This window comes from Electrophorus electricus, chromosome 18, assembly GCF_041902795.1.
Source record: "Electrophorus electricus isolate QZ-2024a chromosome 18, ASM4190279v1, whole genome shotgun sequence".
Classification (NCBI taxonomy): domain Eukaryota; kingdom Metazoa; phylum Chordata; class Actinopteri; order Gymnotiformes; family Gymnotidae; genus Electrophorus; species Electrophorus electricus.
The window spans coordinates 2,231,942-2,252,825 of NC_137514.1; the positions used below are offsets into that span (position 1 = coordinate 2,231,942).

Genomic DNA, 20,884 nt, shown 5'->3' on the forward strand with positions numbered 1-20,884 from the left:
CATATTTTAATACATTTAAAACTTATAGATATCCTAACAATAATGGATATTTTAAAGCACATTGATGTATAAACTACATGTAAATTAAATTAAAAGACATGTTTTAGTAATAGGGCTGTTAATATTAGGTACACATAATAATGATTACTTATGCCATTTTGTTAATAGGATACCATTTTAATATCTGAAATAGGGAAATGATTGAACATTTTATTTTTTCCTGGAATTCATTTTGACATAGTTAATCATCCTGGCTTCACATATATATGCACAGTGAAGACTCTGAATCTAAAGAGTAATTTTCCCTCAAACTCAGACTGGTAGTAGATCAGAGAAGAACAAGAAAAAGACAAAAACAAAAAAGTAGGTGATGCAGACAAGTATGCAGACTCTCATGCTGATGTTTAGGTTAGGTGCCAGGGCTCAGTGTCATACATGGTGAAGTAAGCAGTACTGCACTGTTGGTAGTCCCTGGTAATGACTTTTCGCAAACTACTCACAGGTTTATGCTTATGTACAAATAATGTCCACAAGTATGAGGGCAAATAAAAAATCTACATCTACAAATAATTGGAGAGCACTTTGAGGTGTAGGTCTTGGCTATTTTTGTTGGTGGTGGGGTATTTATTTTTGGCTGGGGGTAGTTTTTACCATGTGCAATCCTGCATGAAGCTATTTGCATATTGGTGAGAAGAGCAGGACAAATCTGCAGTGTTTTCAGTAATCATCAGTGAGACTTTGGCTGGCAGAATTTTCAGTGGGATATCACTGACTGTAGAAAAATATGGGTACATTTTCTCTCATGTATGTGCTTAAGTGTGTAATTGTGTTTTGGATTTAGGGTTGGTGAAAGTCACGCTGTTATTATTCCAGTCCACCTGTACTCAGATTCTCCTCACACTCTCAGCTCTCTGATATCTTGTGTTGAACGAGTACGATCCGTCTTTCCAACTTATCGTCCAGAATCCATCCTGTGGGCTCACTGAGAGTTTATCTTTTCTTTTGACAGACTCTTTCACCAGTCCAATGGTCCAGTTCTCGCTTTCCCCTACATCCACCACCCAGCTGTGTGTTCCAGAGCCCAGGGACTCAGAGCCCAGGATGACGGGGTGTACAGCAAACCTTTCACTTTTATTGGGGAGGTTCTGCTTTGTGTCCCGACAGGTCACTTTGATTAAATCAGCAGACAGGTGAAGACGGCTGTTTGCAGAGTATGGCTCCAAAATCACTGGATCTTTAAAAATAATAATAATCATGAATTACTTGTAAGTATTTTAAGACTAACCAAGAGACAAATTTAATTTCCTCTTTTTAAATTCATTAAAACCCTTGAATGGGTGACCTTCGAACTCCGTGGGATCTACAGTTGTTTCTTTGTTGTTGTAATTAATAATTTGTTGTCTGCACATAGTATTGTATATCCAACATCCAACATATTATAAGATGCATACAATATTCTTAGATATATATTTTCCTCTTATGGTATGTTTGTTTTAGAGATTTCTTTGGTTCTATTAATTTCTTTCTTTTTTTGGGGGGGGGGGGTGGATTTTTCAAAAGGTTTTTGTGCTGTTATGAGAATAAGGAAGTGGAAGGTCTGTACGAGTTCCCATTTAGATGATGTCATGAAATGAGCATCAGCTGTGGATAGAGGAAAATAGAGTATCCAGTGGGATTAAAAGGAGGAAGAACCCGCATGGCTGCTGGAATGGAGCTGGAGACGGGACTGAGTGTGCTGGGGCTTAGCTGGGGTTTAGCCAGGGCTCAGCTGGGGCTTCACTGGGGCTCCACTGGGGTTTAGCTGTTTGTGATGCAGTTATTGTGCTCTGAGGGACCTAAAAATGTTCCATTCTGTCCTCCAGACAGTCTTCAGTACCAAGGTATTTGAAACTAATTTGGCGTAAGAACAGTGCCATGAATAAGGAATGGTATTAAAACATCCTCCAAGCACAACTTCTCCCAAAATTCCAGGAGCAATTTGGTGATGAACAATCCTTTTTCCAGCATGATGGAGCACCATGTCACAAGGCAAAAGTGATAACCAATTGGTTTGGTGAACAAAACATTGAAATTTTGTATGCAAGACTTTTATTATGGAATATATCTAGTGATATATATATAATTGATTTTTATTGTGCTTTTCTAATTTTGTAATTTTTTTTATTATGTTTCTGTTGTGGAAATTTACTTTGCTTCGCTTTACCTTGCTTTGTGTTTCTATAGTCACAGCATAACAGTCCGTAGACAGGCGTGAGAGGCAAAGACATCAGCAGCTCACATGCTGTTCTACCCATAGAGACAGAAGAAGACTGTTCTAACCGTAGAGATAGAAGACCCCACCTGCGCTCAGACTAACCAAAACATAAAGTTCAGATACCTTGTAGGAGCTGTTTTTTCTTTCTTTTCTTCTCTGTGTATAAGAAGAGGGGGGCTTGTACTGTGAGTCAGTTCTCTTTCTCTGTTATACAGGGGACAGAACTCAATAAACTTTTTACTACTCAATGCATAATGCATGTGTTTGATGTGCTCTCATTTTTCCACCACAGTTTCATATATATATAAATTAATAGGGTGCAGGTGTAACGTAATAGACTAACAAGAGGGGTGTGTTTATAATCAAGGGAAAATCAAATAGTCAACAAAGAAGCATCTGCACATGGCGGGCCATGCCATATGATCTATGGGAACGGGAGTGCGCCTTTACATTTTAAACCTAAAATCCACCCCTTCTAGACCTAAAGCAAATAAAGGTGTGAAGGAAGCCTTACAGTAAAAACTAACAGAATGGATCTCTGACAAATGCAAGCATGAGAAGTCTTAAAAGGTTTAATGAAAATGAAAGTAAGTGATCAATTACACACAGACACAACTGAAATATGACAGTCAAATGGCTATACAACGCTAAGGAAAAAGGGAACACCTGTGTGGTGGAAGTGGCACAAAAAAACAAAACACAAAGCATGTGGGAGAGATGAAAATGAAACAGTAAACATTACAGTAAACCCCCCTTAACATGCACCTCCTAGCATGCGGAGACACACTAAGTCCACCCAGGGCAGGGGTCACATGGATACAGCAGTGCAGTCCTGGAAGAGGAGTATAATGAAGACCTGCCATCTTGAGCATGGAGTGTGACAGGCACCTTGCCACCCAGGGCTCAGGGTATGGCTGGGACCGGGCCATCCTGGCACTTGCGTTGAGTGGACAGCACCTGCAGAGGCAGTTGTGGGACATGTGGCACCTTGGAAGTCACCTGAGGAGACAACACTGGGTGAAGGCCCTGTGGAACAATCAGACGTGGCAGAATCACCTGCTGAGTTGTTGGAGCTGCCGTGCAGGGTGCAGCTGGGGAGCCTAGATGGAGAGAGAGAGAAAGCCTGAGTCAGACAAACAGACTCCTGGGCTCCCTGTTGGTCCAAACATTCCACCCAGGTGGTGCTCAAGTGAGGCCTGGTTGTCTCTGTGAGGATCCAACCCAGAAGCCCCTAGTCCCCCCCAAGAAATTCTGGGGGAGCATCCCCTTTCTGTGAACTGGGAAACCCTGGCCATCAGGGCCAGACTCAGGGGTCAGCTCAGGATCCAGCTTGGACTTGACTTAATGCAGGTGTGAGTTGACTTAAACTGTTTAATTAAAAAAGGAAATGAACAAACACATACAGACACAACTGAAACAACAAGACAGGCAAATGGCTGAACAATGCAGACATCTAAACAATGAAACACCTATACACCAACCAACAACCAGGGCTACAACTGAACAGACTTTATAAGTGGTGAAGTAAGAGTACAATGAGGCACAAGTGACTCAGCTAAGGAAATATGGAACACCGGTGTGGAGGGAATGGCACAAAAACCAAAACATAGCATGTGGAAGAGACAAGAAGATAAACAAAGGGCAAATTCCTGCATGATCTAAATATTATACCGAATATAGAATCATTTGATGTGGAAAAAAAACAATACTTAAATTTTAACTTGTTATTGTACATACTACCATAATAAAAGCCATGCATACAGAATAATCCTTTGTAAGAAAGCAATATTTTAGACCTAAAAGCCATCCATTATAGACATAAAGCAAAGAAATATGTGAATGAAGCCTCAAGATAAAAATGGATAGATGCAGGTGTGAGTTGACTTCCATGGTGTAATAAAAATTGCTCTCACGCCATTACACTCATAAACTAGTTCCATCTGCTATGCCATAGCTTTTAGTTTCACTGATGGTCATAACACACTGCTTCACAACTACAATGATGCATTATAAAATGTTCTATGACAACTTCACTCCCATACTTAGTCACTACTGATGTTAACACTACGACACATACTCCCACTTTGTGTATTGTTGTCCTGTACTTGATCTGTATATTTCTCATATATAGTGTATTGTATGGATATTGCGTGTATATTGTGTATTGTATGTATTTCCTCTATTGTTTGAGAGTCACAAACAGCTAGAATTAAAGTCCTTGTGTGTGTCAGCACACTTGGCCAATACATCCAATTCTGATTCTCAAAGTAAGTAAACAAACACACTCAGACACAACTGAAACAAGACAAGGAAATGGCTAAACGACAAGCATATCTAAACAAGGCAATGCCTAGACAGTGAACGACAACCACGGCTACAACTGAACAGACTTTATATGTGGTGAAATAATAGTACAACGAGGCACAATAATAAGGGAACACCTGTACAGGAGAGTGAAAACAAATGGAAGAGACAAAATCAAAAACCAAAGGACCATGTGGAAAGCCCCACCACAAGGAGGAGGATGCCAGTGAGGAGCAACCAATGCAGTATCTACAAGTGCTATAAGCACTGTGGGTATAATTATGGTTTTTAAAGACACTGAGACATTGGCTGCTTAAATCATGATTGTACCAGGGTACAAGTGAATGAGTGTATGCTCATAAGGTTGAGTTTGTATCAGGATCACTGAATATTACCTGGCCTTTCTCAATGTCCAGAAACACATACATTTTCTTAGGTTTGGAAACTTCTGGATTTACTCAGAGTAACAGCAAATCTTCTCCCACACTGTATCACAAATTGCCCAGGTGTTGTACAGATATACTCACAGTAAAGACTGTCCTTCATCTTCTCCCACACTCTGTATCTCAGATTCCCCAGGTGTTTGGACACATCGATCTGAACTCCTGAATCCATTTCTGGATCTGGCACTGTGTACCTAGCTCTGAGGCCATAAAAACAGACAGGTAAACAACATTACAAAATTGTAAAAGACCAACATTTAATACATTAAAAAATTATGGTAAAAGTAACTTTAATTTGGTGCAGACAAGCATGCACAGATGTGAATATAAATGGGTCTCACAAAATACATTATAAAGGCACAAAGATCAAAACAAATTTACCTTTTTTCTGTATCTTTGAAATTCTATTTGAACAAAAAAAAAACCAAAACATTTGTGAGTGGCCCTTGCATTCTTACAATCACAGCATGTTTGATGACATCAGACAAAATGCTTACATTTACAAATGAACTGTCTTCATCCCCCATGGCATCCTTGATATTGTTGATTTGCTCAGACAGATCCGAACGCAGTTGTTCAATTTCTGCAATCTTTGCCTTCATTCTCTGGCTCTTTTTCTCCTCTTCCTCCCTCAATGCAGCTATCCTGGTCTCCTCTTCCTTGCTTAAGAACTGGTGAAGACTCTTAATCTCCTTCTTTATCTTCCTTTCTACATGCTGCATAGACCCCTGGGACAGGAAATGTGATTATATGTTTGACTAGAAAACGTTTATGCACCAAGTACAGCAGAATATTACATGCAGAATGTAGCAATACCTTGAGCTTTGAAAATGTGCCATCATAAGTAGACTTTTTAGAAATCAAGGTTTCTAGTTTTGCCTGAAGTACCTGCAATTTTCCTTCAAGTTTGGTCTGAAAATAAAGATGATTATGAATAATTAGTGTCACTGATACTCATGTTTAATAGATATATTTAACCAACACTTATCAGCATTTCCATATTTAGCATGTATCTGCAAATATGTAAATAGTTATCAGTCACAGCTGTTTCACAATTTCACTTTACACAAACTTACACTTAATAGCCATTGCATTATTGGATAGTTGTGTGCAGTAGACTACAATAGATCGTATGTGTAACGTTACAGATAAAATCAATCACTCGTGGATAAAAAGAGGTGTGGCTTTAATCAGAGTCATGATAGTAAAAAACAGGTAAGGGTCAGAACCAGCACTTTGGGATTAACAGAGCCAGGGAGCATCACAGAGTAATACAACAGTCCATGTGGAAGAGAGTCAGGAAAGACAGCAATACAGATAGACAATAGGATAGACTGCTCAGTATGCACTCATAAAAACAGTAGCAAGGAGTTCAGGGAAATGACAGGTTTCAATTGACAGAGTAACGAGGCTACGGGTGGAGTTAACAGTCCGTTGAATTTCCTCTGGGTTGTAATCGGTATGCTGGGAGTTGTAGTGAACTGTGGAAAATGGATGAAATGACAGTATGCATCAATCGTTTGTACAATTTTTCATTAGATTAGATCAGATTTTTTTTATTGTCGTTTTAATATATATATATATATTAAGGTGCACTACTTGGCAGAGCTCTTATGTTAGAACACCACAAAATAAAAATATAGAAATAAATATATAAATCCGAAGAAGATTTCAGGGGAGTAACTGCAGCACACTGTAGTAAGAGATGTAGAGATATTTAAAATTGTAGTGAAGTTCTTCAAATTTTCAGAAAAGCAGGATGTTTCAGACAGGTCCTTCATCAGCACTTGCATAGCTCTGTTCGAAACGTCCTGTTTCTCTGCAAACTTTGTGTACTTCACTACAATTTTGAATATTGTTGGCCTTCTGAGTACACAGGATGTATATGTAGACATGCACCACATTGTGAATTGTATATACACAATACATATAAAAGGGTTTTAACAATAAATATTGCACATATATTTACAGAATAAGTATTGCACAATTATTCCTCAGGATGTGATGCATAGACATTACATAAGGCTATTGTAGAATGAATATTGCACACAGATAGTTTTAGCACAGTATTTGTTAAATATAGGGTAATTCCTTTAGTGCAGACCTAGTACAGTTTGTAGAATTCAGTGTATTTTGTGGTATGTATATGTTAATTCATTTCATAGTGCTACACATACAACTCAAACTAACATTGTGTTAACACAGGGCTGTTTGGGAAAGACTGAATAAGCGAATGTTCTGAGTATTCTGTCAGTACTGAGTATGTGAATGTTCTGAGTATTCTGTCAGTACTGCGTATGTGAATGTTTTAAGTATTCTGTCAGTACTGCGTATGTAAATGTTCTGAGTATTCTGTCAGTACTGAGTATGTGAATGTTCTGGGTATTCTGTCAGTACTGAATATGTGAATGTTCTGAGTATTCTGTCAGTTCTGATTATGTGAATTTTTTCATTTAGTCTCTCTTTTACAGCATTTAGCTGACATTTATCCAAAACCACTTACAATTATGACTGAATACAACTTGAGCAAACAAGGGTTAAGGGCCTTTCTCAGGGACCCAACAGTGGCAACCTGGCCGTAGAATGAATATGTCAACTTTTTCATATATAAACTGGTTCCTACTAATTCAAAACTACTAATTCAAAGCACTTTGCTTGCACAGCTGATGAAAGATGTCTGTCCAAAACATCCTGTTTCTTTATAAACTTTGTACTACACCACAATATTTGGTATATTAAAGGCTTTGTGAACCCTTTAGAAGTTTCTCCATTTCTGCACGGATTTGATCTAAAAGTACATAAAGAGAACCAAATAAAAAATTAGTCAAAAATACTAGACTGTAATTTATTTAATGAGGAAAATGATCCAATATTACATATCTGCAAGTATGTGAACCTTTGATTTCAGTTTCTGGTCTGACCGCCTTGTGCAGCAATAATTGCAAATAAACATTTCCAGTAAGTGTTGATTAGTCTAACACATAGGCTTGGAGGAATTTTAGCCCATTCCATCCATAAAACAGTTCAACTCCATCATGTTGGTGAGTTTCCTCCCATTAACTGTTTGCTTCTGGTCCTTCCACAAAATTTCTATTGGATTAAGTTAAGGTTTTTGACTTGGCCATTTCAAAACTTTATTCTTTATTCTTCTTTAACTATTCTTTGCTAGAATGACATATATGCTTTGGGTCATTGTTTTGCTGCATGACAAGTTCTCGTGACACTCAGCTCACAGACAGATGGCCTAACATTTTCCTTTACAATTTTCTGGTATAATTTGGATTTCATTGATTCATCAAATGAAGGAAAGCTGTCCAGGCCCAGGTGCAGAAAAACAAGTCCAAACTGTAAGGTGGGCTTGAACCCAAGGCAGCTAGGTGAGAAAACCAACAGCCTAATGAGTGAGCAACCACACTATAACAATGGGGGACCCGTGTGCAGAGTAGTTAGATCTTGGATCAGGTTAAACAAAAGGAAAAACTAAACACCACGCCGAGCGTGGAAAAAGGGAGAGCAAAGGACACCACGGGAAGAAATGGCAACCCCAATGCACTGGGGAAAACCAAACTAAAACTTCCCAAACAAAACCAGAAAACAGGGAAGAACTTGAATGGCTAAGGGAAGCCTCGGGAGAGAGATAGACTCGAGAGGAAAACTGGAGAGGGGAGGGGATGTGTAAGAACACGAACACCCTCGCAGCACAGAAGTGAGGTGTGGCACAAGGGGGTAAAACCGGAGAGAGGAAAGGACGTGTAAAAACACGAACACCCTCGCAGACAGGAAGTGAGGTGTAGCATGAGGGTTTACACACCTCGATACCTGAAGTTACCAGCTAGGAGCTTGGCTCAGAACTTTGGCAAAGACCCAGCACTGGGTCACCTGGCTTATATAGGCCTAGCCCAGTTGTTGGGTGTTAAGCCAAATTAGTGGTATGCCTGACTCAAGGCCTCCCTTTGGTGGCCAGAGGGGGCCTCAGCCTGCCACCAACACTTACACACACCGTGATACTACCATGATATTTGCAGAGGGATTTGAAAACTGGACACTCAAACGTTAAACTCTTACATTAAAACTTTTGCTAATTTTTCTCTTATGAGAGTTTATTCTGCTAATTGCAGAATGCTGTAATGGAAATGATGGAACATTACTGCAACCAAACCTCAGACACTGTGGTAAATCCCTAACTGTTTTCCCTTAGATAAATGTAAAGATTAAGGTTTCTCTGCACCACCTATAAGTACTTCCCTTTAAAAAAGGGAAAATGCTCCCTTAAAGTTGATATTTGTAACAGAAAAAACTAAGTTGTTTTATGCAACTCATACCTACATACCTACAGACCTATACCTTGCTGCTTGTATTCCTGATAATCACGAGTGTTGACTAAGTCATAACATGAAAAAGGTAAACTGGTTTTACCCTTTGTCTTTCCGCTGCTTTGCTGATGGAGCAGAAGTTGTGATTTTGATGGTCCTGGTCCACACACTGTAAACACACCAGCTGTTGATCATCCACACAGAACAGATGCTGTTTGTCGGTATGGAGCAGACATATCACTCCTTGAGCTTCCATTCTGCGTTTCTTCTGCGCGAATGTTTCACAGGTTTCCTTAAGGACTAGATTGTTTATAAGTGAATGCTTAATTTTTTTCCTGCACATTGGGCATTCCTTTATCTCCTTCTGGTTCCACGTTCTCTTTATACAGATCCTACAAAAACTGTGACTACAGGTAAGAACTACAGGATCCTTAAAGATTTCCAAACAAATAGAACACCTGAGATTTTCTTCCAGTGAAACGTGAGATAATGCCATAGCCACTGTTCTTGGTGTAGACAGAACGAGATTGTGTGTGTTGCGTCTGCAGTGAATTCACAGCATAAGATTCCACAGAAATGAAAGGTAACGTAACTTTCCTCGTGCACAGAATCTGAACCTGCCCTCCAATTCTTTCTGAGGGAGTGAAGATGTGAGTCAGCAAAGAAAGAGGCAGTATGCAAAACAGGGCGGGAATCGTCAGAGTCACGTTTCAGTAGTGAAGTCACTACAGACGTCACTACAAAGCGAGGCTTTGTGAAACACTGAAATGTTCAAAGCAACTGTGTCGATTTGAAACAGGCCACATACTGGATTATGCCAGCCTATCAATACGTATGATCAATAAATATTTTGGAGAAATTGCCGTACAGCATACTTGTTTAAGAACTCGTGAAGCTTCTCAAACTGTTATTTGCAACAAACACAGTTGCTGACATGCATGTCCTGTGGGTAATATGTGGGTAACACTCAAACGTTAAACTCTTACATTAAAACTTTTGCTAATTTTTCTCTTATGAGAGTTTATTCTGCTAATTGCAGAATGCTGTAATGGAAATGATGGAACATTACTGCAACCAAACCTCAGACACTGTGGTAAATCCCTAACTGTTTTCCCTTAGATAAATGTAAAGATTAAGGTTTCTCTGCACCACCTATAAGTACTTCCCTTTAAAAAAGGGAAAATGCTCCCTTAAAGTTGATATTTGTAACAGAAAAAACTAAGTTGTTTTATGCAACTCATACCTACATACCTACAGACCTATACCTTGCTGCTTGTATTCCTGATAATCACGAGTGTTGACTAAGTCATAACATGAAAAAGGTAAACTGGTTTTACCCTTTGTCTTTCCGCTGCTTTGCTGATGGAGCAGAAGTTGTGATTTTGATGGTCCTCGTCCACACACTGCAAACACACCAGCTGTTGATCATCCACACAGAACAGATGCTGTTTGTCGGTATGGAGCAGACATATCACTCCTTGAGCTTCCATTCTGCGTTTCTTATGCGCGAATGATTCACAGGTTTCCTTAAGGACTAGATTGTTTATAAGTGAATGCTTAATTTTTTTCCTGCACATTGGGCATTCCTTTATCTCCTTCTGGTTCCACGTTCTCTCTATACAGATCCTACAAAAACTGTGACTACAGGTAAGAACTACAGGATCCTTAAAGATTTCCAAACAAATAGAACACCTGAGATTTTCTTCCAGTGAAACGTGAGATAATGCCATAGCCACTGTTCTTGGTGTAGACAGAACGAGATTGTGTGTGTTGCGTCTGCAGTGAATTCACAGCATAAGATTCCACAGAAATGAAAGGTAACGTAACTTTCCTCGTGCACAGAATCTGAACCTGCCCTCCAATTCTTTCTGAGGGAGTGAAGATGTGAGTCAGCAAAGAAAGAGGCAGTATGCAAAACAGGGCGGGAATCGTCAGAGTCACGTTTCAGTAGTGAAGTCACTACAGACGTCACTACAAAGCGAGGCTTTGTGAAACACTGAAATGTTCAAAGCAACTGTGTCGATTTGAAACAGGCCACATACTGGATTATGCCAGCCTATCAATACGTATGATCAATAAATATTTTGGAGAAATTGCCGTACAGCATACTTGTTTAAGAACTCGTGAAGCTTCTCAAACTGTTATTTGCAACAAACACAGTTGCTGACATGCATGTCCTGTGGGTAATATGGCCTGGACAAGTCTCTGCTGCACATCCTGTGTCAGTTCAACAACAGTTCAGGTATCTATCGAGTGCTTTGATCAGATTTCATTGTGCTCTGTGCCTGTTGGAAATGAATTAGGCTTTGTATATGATAACTGTAGATGTCTACATATATGCTAACACCTTTTTCACATTTACAGCATTTGGGAGATACACATTGCTCTGTCTGCTTTACCAGATGAACTACCGGAATACATTTTGAAAATCATGAAATCATGATGATGAGTTATTTTGCAGTGTAATGTCAAACATGGTAGTACCACAGAACCGAGTTATGGGCCATTCAACATGGTAGCGTCCCAAACACAGCACAGGAAACACCAAGGACCTGAAGCAGTGTGGGACTACTAGCGCACCTTCCTTGCCTTAGGTGAAGGGGAGGCTTATGTACAGTTAATAGTGTCATTTATTTATGAAGCTGCTAATGTACATTTTCAATCACAAAGTCACCAAACAGTACCTAAAACCTAATGTTCAATTTACGCTGGTCTGCAAAAGGCTTGTTGTGTACCCATGCTAAATTTAACTAATTAAAATAAAATTAATGTGCATGACTGTCTTGGAACTGGCAGGTAAGACACTTGAATGAGATCAGACAGAGGTTTTATTCAAACAATTAATCAAGTTGTGAGTCTTTCCAAATATGTTAGAAGTGCAAATAAAGTTCATGTCGCTGACTCGTCACCATCTCTTGCATGTGCATGCACACGCACACACACACACACACACACACACACACACACACACACACAAGTGTGTAACATTTGTGCATAATATTCATACACAGCATTATCCTTTGAAAAATGCACACGCACACATCTTTCCTGGACAAATGTATATAATAAAATGCTACACCTCACATTAAACTGTAATCTAATTAAATACATTACTAGGTTAACAAAGGTGTTGTTCAATGAGATTAAGTTTATTGGTTGAATTTGACAGTTCTCTTGGACACCAACTATGCATGTCAAGTCAGATAAAAAAAAAAAAAAAGGATTAAAAAAAACCCAGATCAATATATGAAATGATGCACTATAAACCAAAACAATTATGCAGAAAATAAATGTACAGTAATTAGAACAAAACAATTACATGTAAAATAAATGTGAATCATGAGACACCTTAGTATTATGGTGATTAATATTAGTTACACATAAATTAATACACATGCCATTAATTAAAAGAACCATGTCAATGTTTGAAATATCGTAATTCTAAATATAAAAGTTAACTCATTTATTTTTTCCTGGAATTCATACTGACACTGGCTTAATTATTCTGCGTACATGTTTGTGGTCAGGGAGTATGCATGTAGTAGATGAGAAAAGAATAAACATAAAGAAAAGAACAGTAGATAATGCAGACTTGTATGAAGGCACTCTGGATGTGGTAGAGGGTTCAGCAATGAGTTGAATACTCATTGTTCTTAAATGGAAACTGAAACCTTGGCTGGTAGAATAGGCAATGGAAATTTGCTGAAGCTAAAAAAACATGGGTACATTTTCTCAGGGATTGCATATGTGTGTGTTTTTAATGTTGTGTTTGAATCAGGATCAGTGAATGTCACCTGTCTTTTCTCACTTTCCAGAAACACAGACTTTATTAATCTTGGCAGCCCCTGGATTCCATGAACATTTACCTTTAAGCATATATATTAATAATGTAGAAAGGATTTGGTTTTGTTTTATCAGATTCTTTAATGACTCCAACAGCCCACTGTTCTGAGGGTCCAACCTGCATCTCCCAGGTATGCGATCCTGAGGTGAAACGTTCAGATCCCAGGATGAATGGCACTTCGACACACTTGGTTGGTGAGACTTTAGGAGTTTGTTCCTGTCCAAATGTAATGCTATTCAAATCTGGAGACAATTGAAGTTTGGCCCTTAGGGTAGCTGGGTCCAGAAGTACAGGCTCTTTGGGGGTGATAACGTTTGGTATAAAATGTCAGCACAAATGTTGTTCTGATGTTGGTATTTGATGAAATATTGTCGTATTGTGTTCATCCACTCACAGTAAGGACAGATGTCCTTCATCTTCTCCCACACCGTGTATCTCAGATTCCCCAAGTGTTTGGACACATCAATCAGAACTCCAGGACCCACCTCAGGATCTGGCACAGTGTACTTAGCTCTGAAGAGATATAAACACAGATAAGCAAACATATATTTTACTTATATAACATTAGAACCACTTAATACAATCTTACAAAGGTTCTGGTTAGGGATTTAATTTGTATGATCCCAAATTTATGTACACTCACAATTATATGTACTCACACAATAAAAATTAAGTGATGTTTTAACAAACAAACCTGGCTGTCTAAAAGTTGTGTGTTTATTAAATAATTACCTGAAATTAAACCACAAACTCTAAATTAACAAAGATCTGTGTTTTTCCATTTTCTTTTCACTACTGGAAGTTCAGTGAATGAAGGTATGTATGCACACGTCACAATAAATAAATAAATACGTTTTACCTTTCTTCTGTAGATCTAAATTTCTGAGAAAACAAACAAAAACATTGTGAGTGGTTATTCCCTTTTTATAAACACAACATCAGACCTTAGGAACTGGACTTACATGTAAGAATAAACTGTCCTCATTGTTCATGTCATCCTTGATTTTGTTAATTTGTTCCAAAACAGATGTTAACAACTTATTCATTTCTGAAATCTTTGCCTTCATCCTCTGGCTCTTCTCTTCCTCTTCCTCCCTCAGAGCAGCTATCCTGGTCGCCTCCTCCTCCTTGAGGAACTGGTGAAGCTCCTCAAACTCCACTTTTATCTGCTCCTCTGTCTGCCGGACTTGAGACTGGTGGTGTGTGCAATTGTATAGTTGACTTTGTAAACAAAGGTGACATTTCAAAGACACATGCAGTGGTAGCTCAGTGGTTAAGGTACTTGGTGTGTAATTGGAAAGTTGCTTGTTCCAGCCTCACCGTTGCCACTGTTGGAACCCTGAGCAATGCCCTTACTGCTCAAGGTATCATAGTTGATTTGGATAAAAGTGTCAGCTAAATGCATGCCACTATGGCAAACAGAATTTAGCATTGTCACTAACCTTTATTGGCAGTAATATAAAATGATCTGGTGTTAGTCACAGTACAATTATCCAGGTGTGGTGTGGACCGTTATTGAAACTGTTTTGACTTCCATCTGGATGGCATTCTTTTCAGAGAAATACGCGACTGCTGTGGCTGGAAGCTATCAGAAGACTGGGCCGGACAGACGACACTTTTTCTTTAAGACTGATTTTACTATTTTAGTAATTTATTGGGATTTATAATGGTTGCACAAGCTAGTCGCACAAGAAGTCCCACCAATACCTACAAAATCTTGCACTGTTAAACAAATAAATAAAAGAAACAAGAAACAGAAAAGGCTACAATCAAAAAAGGGAGGTTGGATAAAGTCAGAGTGATCAGTGTGGCTTTTCTACAGTACCAACAACTAGTGGAGCCCCTGACATCCATGATGACAGCCCACCACTTGAAGCTCAACCCCAGTAAAACCAAGCTTCTGTTCATCCCAGGTACTCCCAACCCTTACCATGACCTCACAGTTTCCTTCGAGAACTCCATGATCGCACCATCCGAAGCTGCCCATATCCTGGGCATAACTTTGGACAACCAGTTGTCATTTTCAACTCATGTTTCTAATCTAACCTGGTCTTGCAGATTCCTCCTTTGTAACATACGAAGGATTCGGCCCTTTTCTCTCAAGAAGCTACCCAGGTGCTTGTGCAGTCTCTTGTGATCGCAAAACTAGACTACTGCAACTTGTTACTTGCTGGTCTTCCTCTAAGAGCCATCAAACCTCTACAACTTGTCCAGAATGCAGCAGCATGCCTGGTCTTCAATCTTCTGAAGTTCACACGTTACTCCACTGCTCCGCTCCCTTCATTGGCTCCCAGTAGCTGCATGTATCAGATTTAAAATCTTGATGCTTGCCTACAAAGCCAAAAATGGACCAGCCCCTTCATTCATGAGGTCAATGGTCAAAGCCCGATCTGTACCTCGAGTACTTCGAACCTCAAGTACAGCTCGGCTTGAAAGACCTTGCTTCAGGTCTCATGGACGACAAGCATTGAGAATATTTTCTGTCCTGGCTCCAAGATGGTGGAATGAACTCCCACTTGTTGTCCAGACAGCAGAGTCCGTTTCAGTCTTCAAACTTGTTCTATTTGCAAAATATTTAAAGGACAACTGACTCTGCTCCCATATTGACTGATTAAATTAATACTTATTGTAAGGTATTGTTTATGTTGTTTAACAAACTCTAGCACTTATTGTTTATTGCACTTATCATTGTTTAAGATAGACCTTATGTATTTTGTACTTCTAGGTATCAGCATTGATCCCTGTATTCTACAGTATTCTAGTTCATTGGTATGTTGCACTCTAACCTACTGTACTGTACTATGTTATATTCTATGAGTAAATGACAAAGCACCTTTGTAAGTCGCTCTGGATGAGTGTCTGCTAAATGCCATATATGTATATGGAGCCAGGAAAGCGATGCTATGGTTGCTATTTTTCTATCAGACAGATAGTTAATTAATCCCCCCCCCCCCCCCCCCCAAATTATGTAGCCAATGTAGCTAGCTATTAACCCTAAGTATATATGTAGCTAGTTACATTATGTATTAGTCCAACGTTAAGGGTAGCTAGCTAAGATGCAGGTGTAAGCTAACTAGCTAGTATAAGCCAAGTAAACAATGCTCTCAGTGTGGAAGCTCTTACATGCAAAACATCATAGCATTATATGTTAGGAATCCAATGTAAAGTTCATGTTTGTCTATGTGTCACTGATGGTAAAAAATGGCAGCAGTATGCATGAAATTTGCTGAAAATTCAAAATAAACATTCAAGGCTAACTTTGGTTGTGTAGTTTCACTAACCTTGTTGATGTTTTTAGATTTTCCTGATCTGTTACCGGAGCTCTTGCAAGTTTCGCAGTAATACATTACTGCATCAAACTCCCCGTATTAACATACTAGCTTGTAAGTAATGACAATAGCTGTGTTCATTGTTTATATACATTATGATGGTGTTAAGTGTTTACTAATGTGAATGAGACATGTTGTTGAATATTGTGATGAAAATAATGTTCTCTCTCATTGACTCATTTTGCAGGTGCTCCTAGAATGTTTCTACCCATGTGATCACATACAACAGGCATAAAATACACTGAAAACCTATTTACTTCTGATTGGTCCAAAGAAATTAAAATAACCACTATGGATTAGCTGTACTATGACTGTGAATTGCTGCCATGTTGTTTAATTGAGGGGAGCAGGTATTTATCTTGCTTGTGGCAGAACACCACCAACCCCCAAAAAAGCAAAAACTACTACTATAGAAGTACCTGGAATTTTACAAGCATGTCCAAAAAGGTGGATTTTTTGGAATCCAGGGTTTCCAATTTCATTTGAAGTGCCTGCAATGGTCTTTCAAGTTCAGTCTGAAACAAAAACAAAAAAACACCAGTATCACTGATCAACACACATTTAACTATTAATCAGTTATTTTCAACTAATACTTATCAACAGCTCAATATGCCACATGTACATGATTCATTCACAGATTCATCTTCCAAACTGCTTAATCCATTACAGGGTCATGGCATCCAGAGCCTAACCAAGCAGCAATAGCCTAACCCGACAGCTATGACATTAGCAATGTATATATTACCAGGCACAATGTTCCATGCTTCTAAATGGTGGAGACACATAGGTAGCTGTAATAACTATGATATATGACTTTGTGAAATAATATGAACTAGTGTTAAGTAAACAGATCACCCTATATTGTCCATGCTGTGCACTATTGTTGCAGTAGGATGCAGTTATTCAAAAGTGTTGTGCTCAGAGCTCTTTTATAACTCTCCAAAACAAACACCCCCACACTTCAGCACTTACAGCTTTTAACGCCTTTCTAGTATTGCAGAATGTGCCATTATTTGTTGCAAAATCTCATGCTGAAAGTCACTGGAGCCATCTAAATATTTACATGTCTATTTTGAGTAGTCTGTTCAACATTGGCCTGGACTACATATTTGTGTTTAGAATAACTAACTTTATGTCAACCAAGACTAATATATGCATGTATATGTTAGTAGTATTGTCACGGTTTCCTCATCTTTGGTAGTGCAGTTTCCGTAGCTCTATACACCATTGGCTTTGTTTTGTCTCTGCCCTGTCGAGTTTCATATGAACTTGCCCTTCATCGTTTGCAACTGTGTCTTGTCTTCTAGCTTGTCTTTCTACCGTTTGCACTTCTGTCTTGTTACATTGTTGTAATTGCCTCCTAGTTTCTGTGGCTCTCTATTCTTGCTATGTTGTGCTTTATGTATTGTGAGTTTTTTTTCTTCTTCATCTGGCTACTTTACCGTGGATTATTGTAAGGAAAATGCATTTGGATTGCATCACTCACCTTAGCTTTGGCATTCTGACGCAACTCACTCCATGCTGATGTAATTATACAGACGTGCAAAAACAATTTACGCTCTCTGAATTCTATGATTTTATGTATCAGGACATAATAAAACATCATCTGGTCCTTCACAGGTCTTAAAATTAGGTAAATACAACCTCAGAAGAACAACACATGACATATTACATTGTGCAATTATTTGTGTAGCAGCCAAGTATTGCTAATCAAATACCCTTGATTGAATGATCATCAAGTGTAAGCACCTCTATTAAAGCAGAATTTTTTAAAGTTTACTGGTCTGGAGGTGTATGTTAACACAATGCCAAGGAGAAAAGACATGTGCAACGACCTTAAAGAGGAAATTATTGCTGCTCATCAGTCTGGGAAGGGGTATAACTCAATTCTCAAACAATCTGAAGTCCATCATTCTACAGTAAGAAAGATTATTCACAAGTAGAAAACATTCAAGACAGTTGTCAATCTTCCCAGGAGTGGATGTCCCAGCAAATTCACCTCACGTTCAGACCCTGCAAAAAACCTAACAGCTACATATCAGACTGTACTGGCCTCAGCCTGTTGAACATTCAAGTTCATGGCAGTACAAATAGAAGAAGACTGAACAAGCATGGCTTATTTGTAAGGGTTGATAGCAGAAAGCCTTTTCTTTCTAACAAGAACATGGCAAAATGGCTTAAGTTTGCAACGTTGCACCTGAACAAACCACAAGACTTCTGGAACAATGTTCTTTAGACATACAAGACAGAATGGAGATGTTTGGCCACAATTTACAGCATATCAGTACAAGCACCTCAAACCAAATATCAAACACTGTGGTGGACGGGTGATGATTTGTTTTGCAGCCACAAGACCTGGGCACTTTGCAGTCATTTAGTGGACCATGAAATCCTCTGTCTCTGTACACCAAAGTACTGTACAGTCAAATGTTGAGGCCATCTATCCAGCAGCTAACGCTGCTCGTCTTTATTTCAATTTACTTACTTGTTGTGGTTCCGTTCCATGGTTTCGTTTTCTACGCTCCTCATCTTTTGCACCATTTGTCTTGTTTAACTAGTGTTAGTTTATGTATTTATACCCTGTCTTGCTCCCTGGGTTTTGGCTGGTCGTTGTAAGTCTAGCCGCTGTTTGTGAATCGAAGCCTGTTTGTTAATCCATCCCTTCGTGTTTCCTAGTCGTTTGTTTATTCTAGCCTCTGTGCTATTCATAGCCTCTTTGCTATAGCCTGCATCCCCGTTTGTCTTCGTGTGCTTTTGTTTGTTTGTTATTATGTATTCCCAGACTCTACATGTTGGTAAATTGACCCTGGACTATTCTAACGACTATGACTCTGGATTTGCTCTTGTCCGCATATGCGTCCGCCTCCTTACCGCTCACCGTTAACAAGACTGATAAAGTCATAGGGAATTCGATTAACAACCCCAGGTGAACAACAACACAACAGATTCCACCGTGTCTATTTATTAACAAAACAAAGCCAAAATGGAGAAACAATAAAGTAAAACCCGTGAACCAGTAGCTTGTAAAACCACATTGAGCGGCAATAACTTGAAGATTTACCTTATTATAAGACGTGCTAAGCACCACATATTTTTAAATTATGTCCTGATACATAAAACCATAGAGGTCAGAGGGTATACTTTTTCAGATGACTAGATGATATTGTCTTTAGTCGATAGGAATTGAAATGTGTATGTTTGCAATTAATTATGTTTTCCTGACGTATGAATAAGTAACTTCTCCTTGCATGTATCCGGATATGAGAGAATCAGCTAGCTAACTACAAGATCAAAAACCTAACTTAAAAATGACTATAAAAACACCAGAAAAACACATGAAAAAGGTAAACTGGTTTTACCCTTTGTCTTTCCGCTGCTTTGCTGATGGAGCAGAAGTTGTGATTTTGATGGTCCTGGTCCACACACTGTAAACACACCAGCTGTTGATCATCCACACAGAACAGATGCTGTTTGTCGGTATGGAGCAGACATATCACTCCTTGAGCTTCCATTCTGCGTTTCTTATGCGCGAATGATTCACAGGTTTCCTTAAGGACTAGATTGTTTATAAGTGAATGCTTAATTTTTTTCCTGCACATTGGGCATTCCTTTATCTCCTTCTGGTTCCACGTTCTCTCTATACAGATCCTACAAAAACTGTGACTACAGGTAAGAACTACAGGATCCTTAAAGATTTCCAAACAAATAGAACACCTGAGATTTTCTTCCAGTGAAACGTAAGATAATGCCATAGCCACTGTTCTTGGTGTAGACAGAACGAGATTGTGTGTGTTGCGTCTGCAGTAAATTCACAGCATAAGATTCCACAGAAATGAAAGGTAACGTAACTTTCCTCGTGCACAGAATCTGAACCTGCCCTCCAATTCTTTCTGAGGGAGTGAAGATGTGAGTCAGCAAAGAAAGAGGCAGTATGCAAAACAGGGCGGGAATCGTCAGAGTCACGTTTCAGTAGTGAAGTCACTACAGACGTCACTACAAAGCGAGGCTTTGTGAAACACTGAAATGTTCAAAGCAACTGTGTCGATTTGAAACAGGCCACATACTGGATTATGCCAGCCTATCAATACGTATGATCAATAAATATTTTGGAGAAATTGCCGTACAGCATACTTGTTTAAGAACTCGTGAAGCTTCTCAAACTGTTATTTGCAACAAACACAGTTGCTGACATGCATGTCCTGTGGGTAATATGGCCTGGACAAGTCTCTGCTGCACATCCTGTGTCAGTTCAACAACAGTTCAGGTATCTATCGAGTGCTTTGATCAGATTTCATTGTGCTCTGTGCCTGTTGGAAATGAATTAGGCTTTGTATATGATAACTGTAGATGTCTACATATATGCTAACACCTTTTTCACATTTACAGCATTTGGGAGA

At 39.0% G+C, this 20,884-nt stretch overlaps 2 protein-coding genes across 3 annotated transcripts; both read right to left on the reverse strand.

The window, feature by feature from the left end:
- Positions 1-664: 664 nt before the first annotated feature.
- LOC145652099 (E3 ubiquitin-protein ligase TRIM39-like) lies at positions 665-11,474 on the reverse strand. Its single transcript, XM_081701567.1, has 9 exons — positions 10,643-11,474; positions 9,418-9,693; positions 5,818-5,913; positions 5,499-5,729; positions 5,383-5,405; positions 5,086-5,201; positions 3,176-3,354; positions 2,204-2,217; positions 665-1,200 (listed from the first exon to the last, which is right to left on the reverse strand). The coding sequence occupies exons 1-9, from the start codon at positions 11,042-11,044 to the stop codon at positions 885-887; spliced, it is 1,653 nt and encodes a 550-aa protein (XP_081557693.1). The 5' UTR covers positions 11,045-11,474; the 3' UTR covers positions 665-884.
- Positions 11,475-12,124: 650 nt separating this feature from the next.
- On the reverse strand, positions 12,125-20,638 carry LOC145643303 (E3 ubiquitin-protein ligase TRIM35-like). Of its 2 annotated transcripts, XM_081701418.1 has the most exons (6): positions 19,847-20,350; positions 16,907-17,002; positions 14,121-14,351; positions 14,018-14,040; positions 13,553-13,671; positions 12,125-13,454 (listed from the first exon to the last, which is right to left on the reverse strand). In XM_081701418.1, coding segments are annotated over exons 1-6 (864 nt in total). In that variant the 5' UTR covers positions 20,240-20,350; the 3' UTR covers positions 12,125-13,452. The 2 variants fall into 2 exon arrangements, 1 of the variants encoding a protein (XP_081557544.1); XR_014118257.1 differs by lacking the exon at positions 14,018-14,040 and having other exon boundaries at positions 19,847-20,638.
- Between the last annotated feature and the right edge of the window lie 246 nt (positions 20,639-20,884).

Bases quoted from the DNA above. Each gene is read 5' to 3' on its own strand.
- LOC145652099 (XM_081701567.1), bottom strand. From the start codon at position 11,044: ATGGCATTATCTCACGTTTCACTGGAAGAAAATCTCAGGTGTTCTATT. The intron at 9,694-10,642 runs GTTTACCTTTTT...ATCTGTATAAAG, and splicing joins AAAGACAAAGGGTAAAACCA to AGAACGTGGAACCAGAAGGA. The intron at 5,202-5,382 runs GTAAATTTGTTT...TTATGGCCTCAG, and splicing joins TTCAAAGATACAGAAAAAAG to AGCTAGGTACACAGTGCCAG.
- LOC145643303 (XM_081701418.1), bottom strand. From the start codon at position 20,239: ATGGCATTATCTTACGTTTCACTGGAAGAAAATCTCAGGTGTTCTATT. The intron at 17,003-19,846 runs GTAAAACCAGTT...TTTTTGTTTCAG, and splicing joins AAGCAGCGGAAAGACAAAGG to ACTGAACTTGAAAGACCATT. The intron at 13,672-14,017 runs GTAAAACGTATT...ATATCTCTTCAG, and splicing joins TTTAGATCTACAGAAGAAAG to AGCTAAGTACACTGTGCCAG.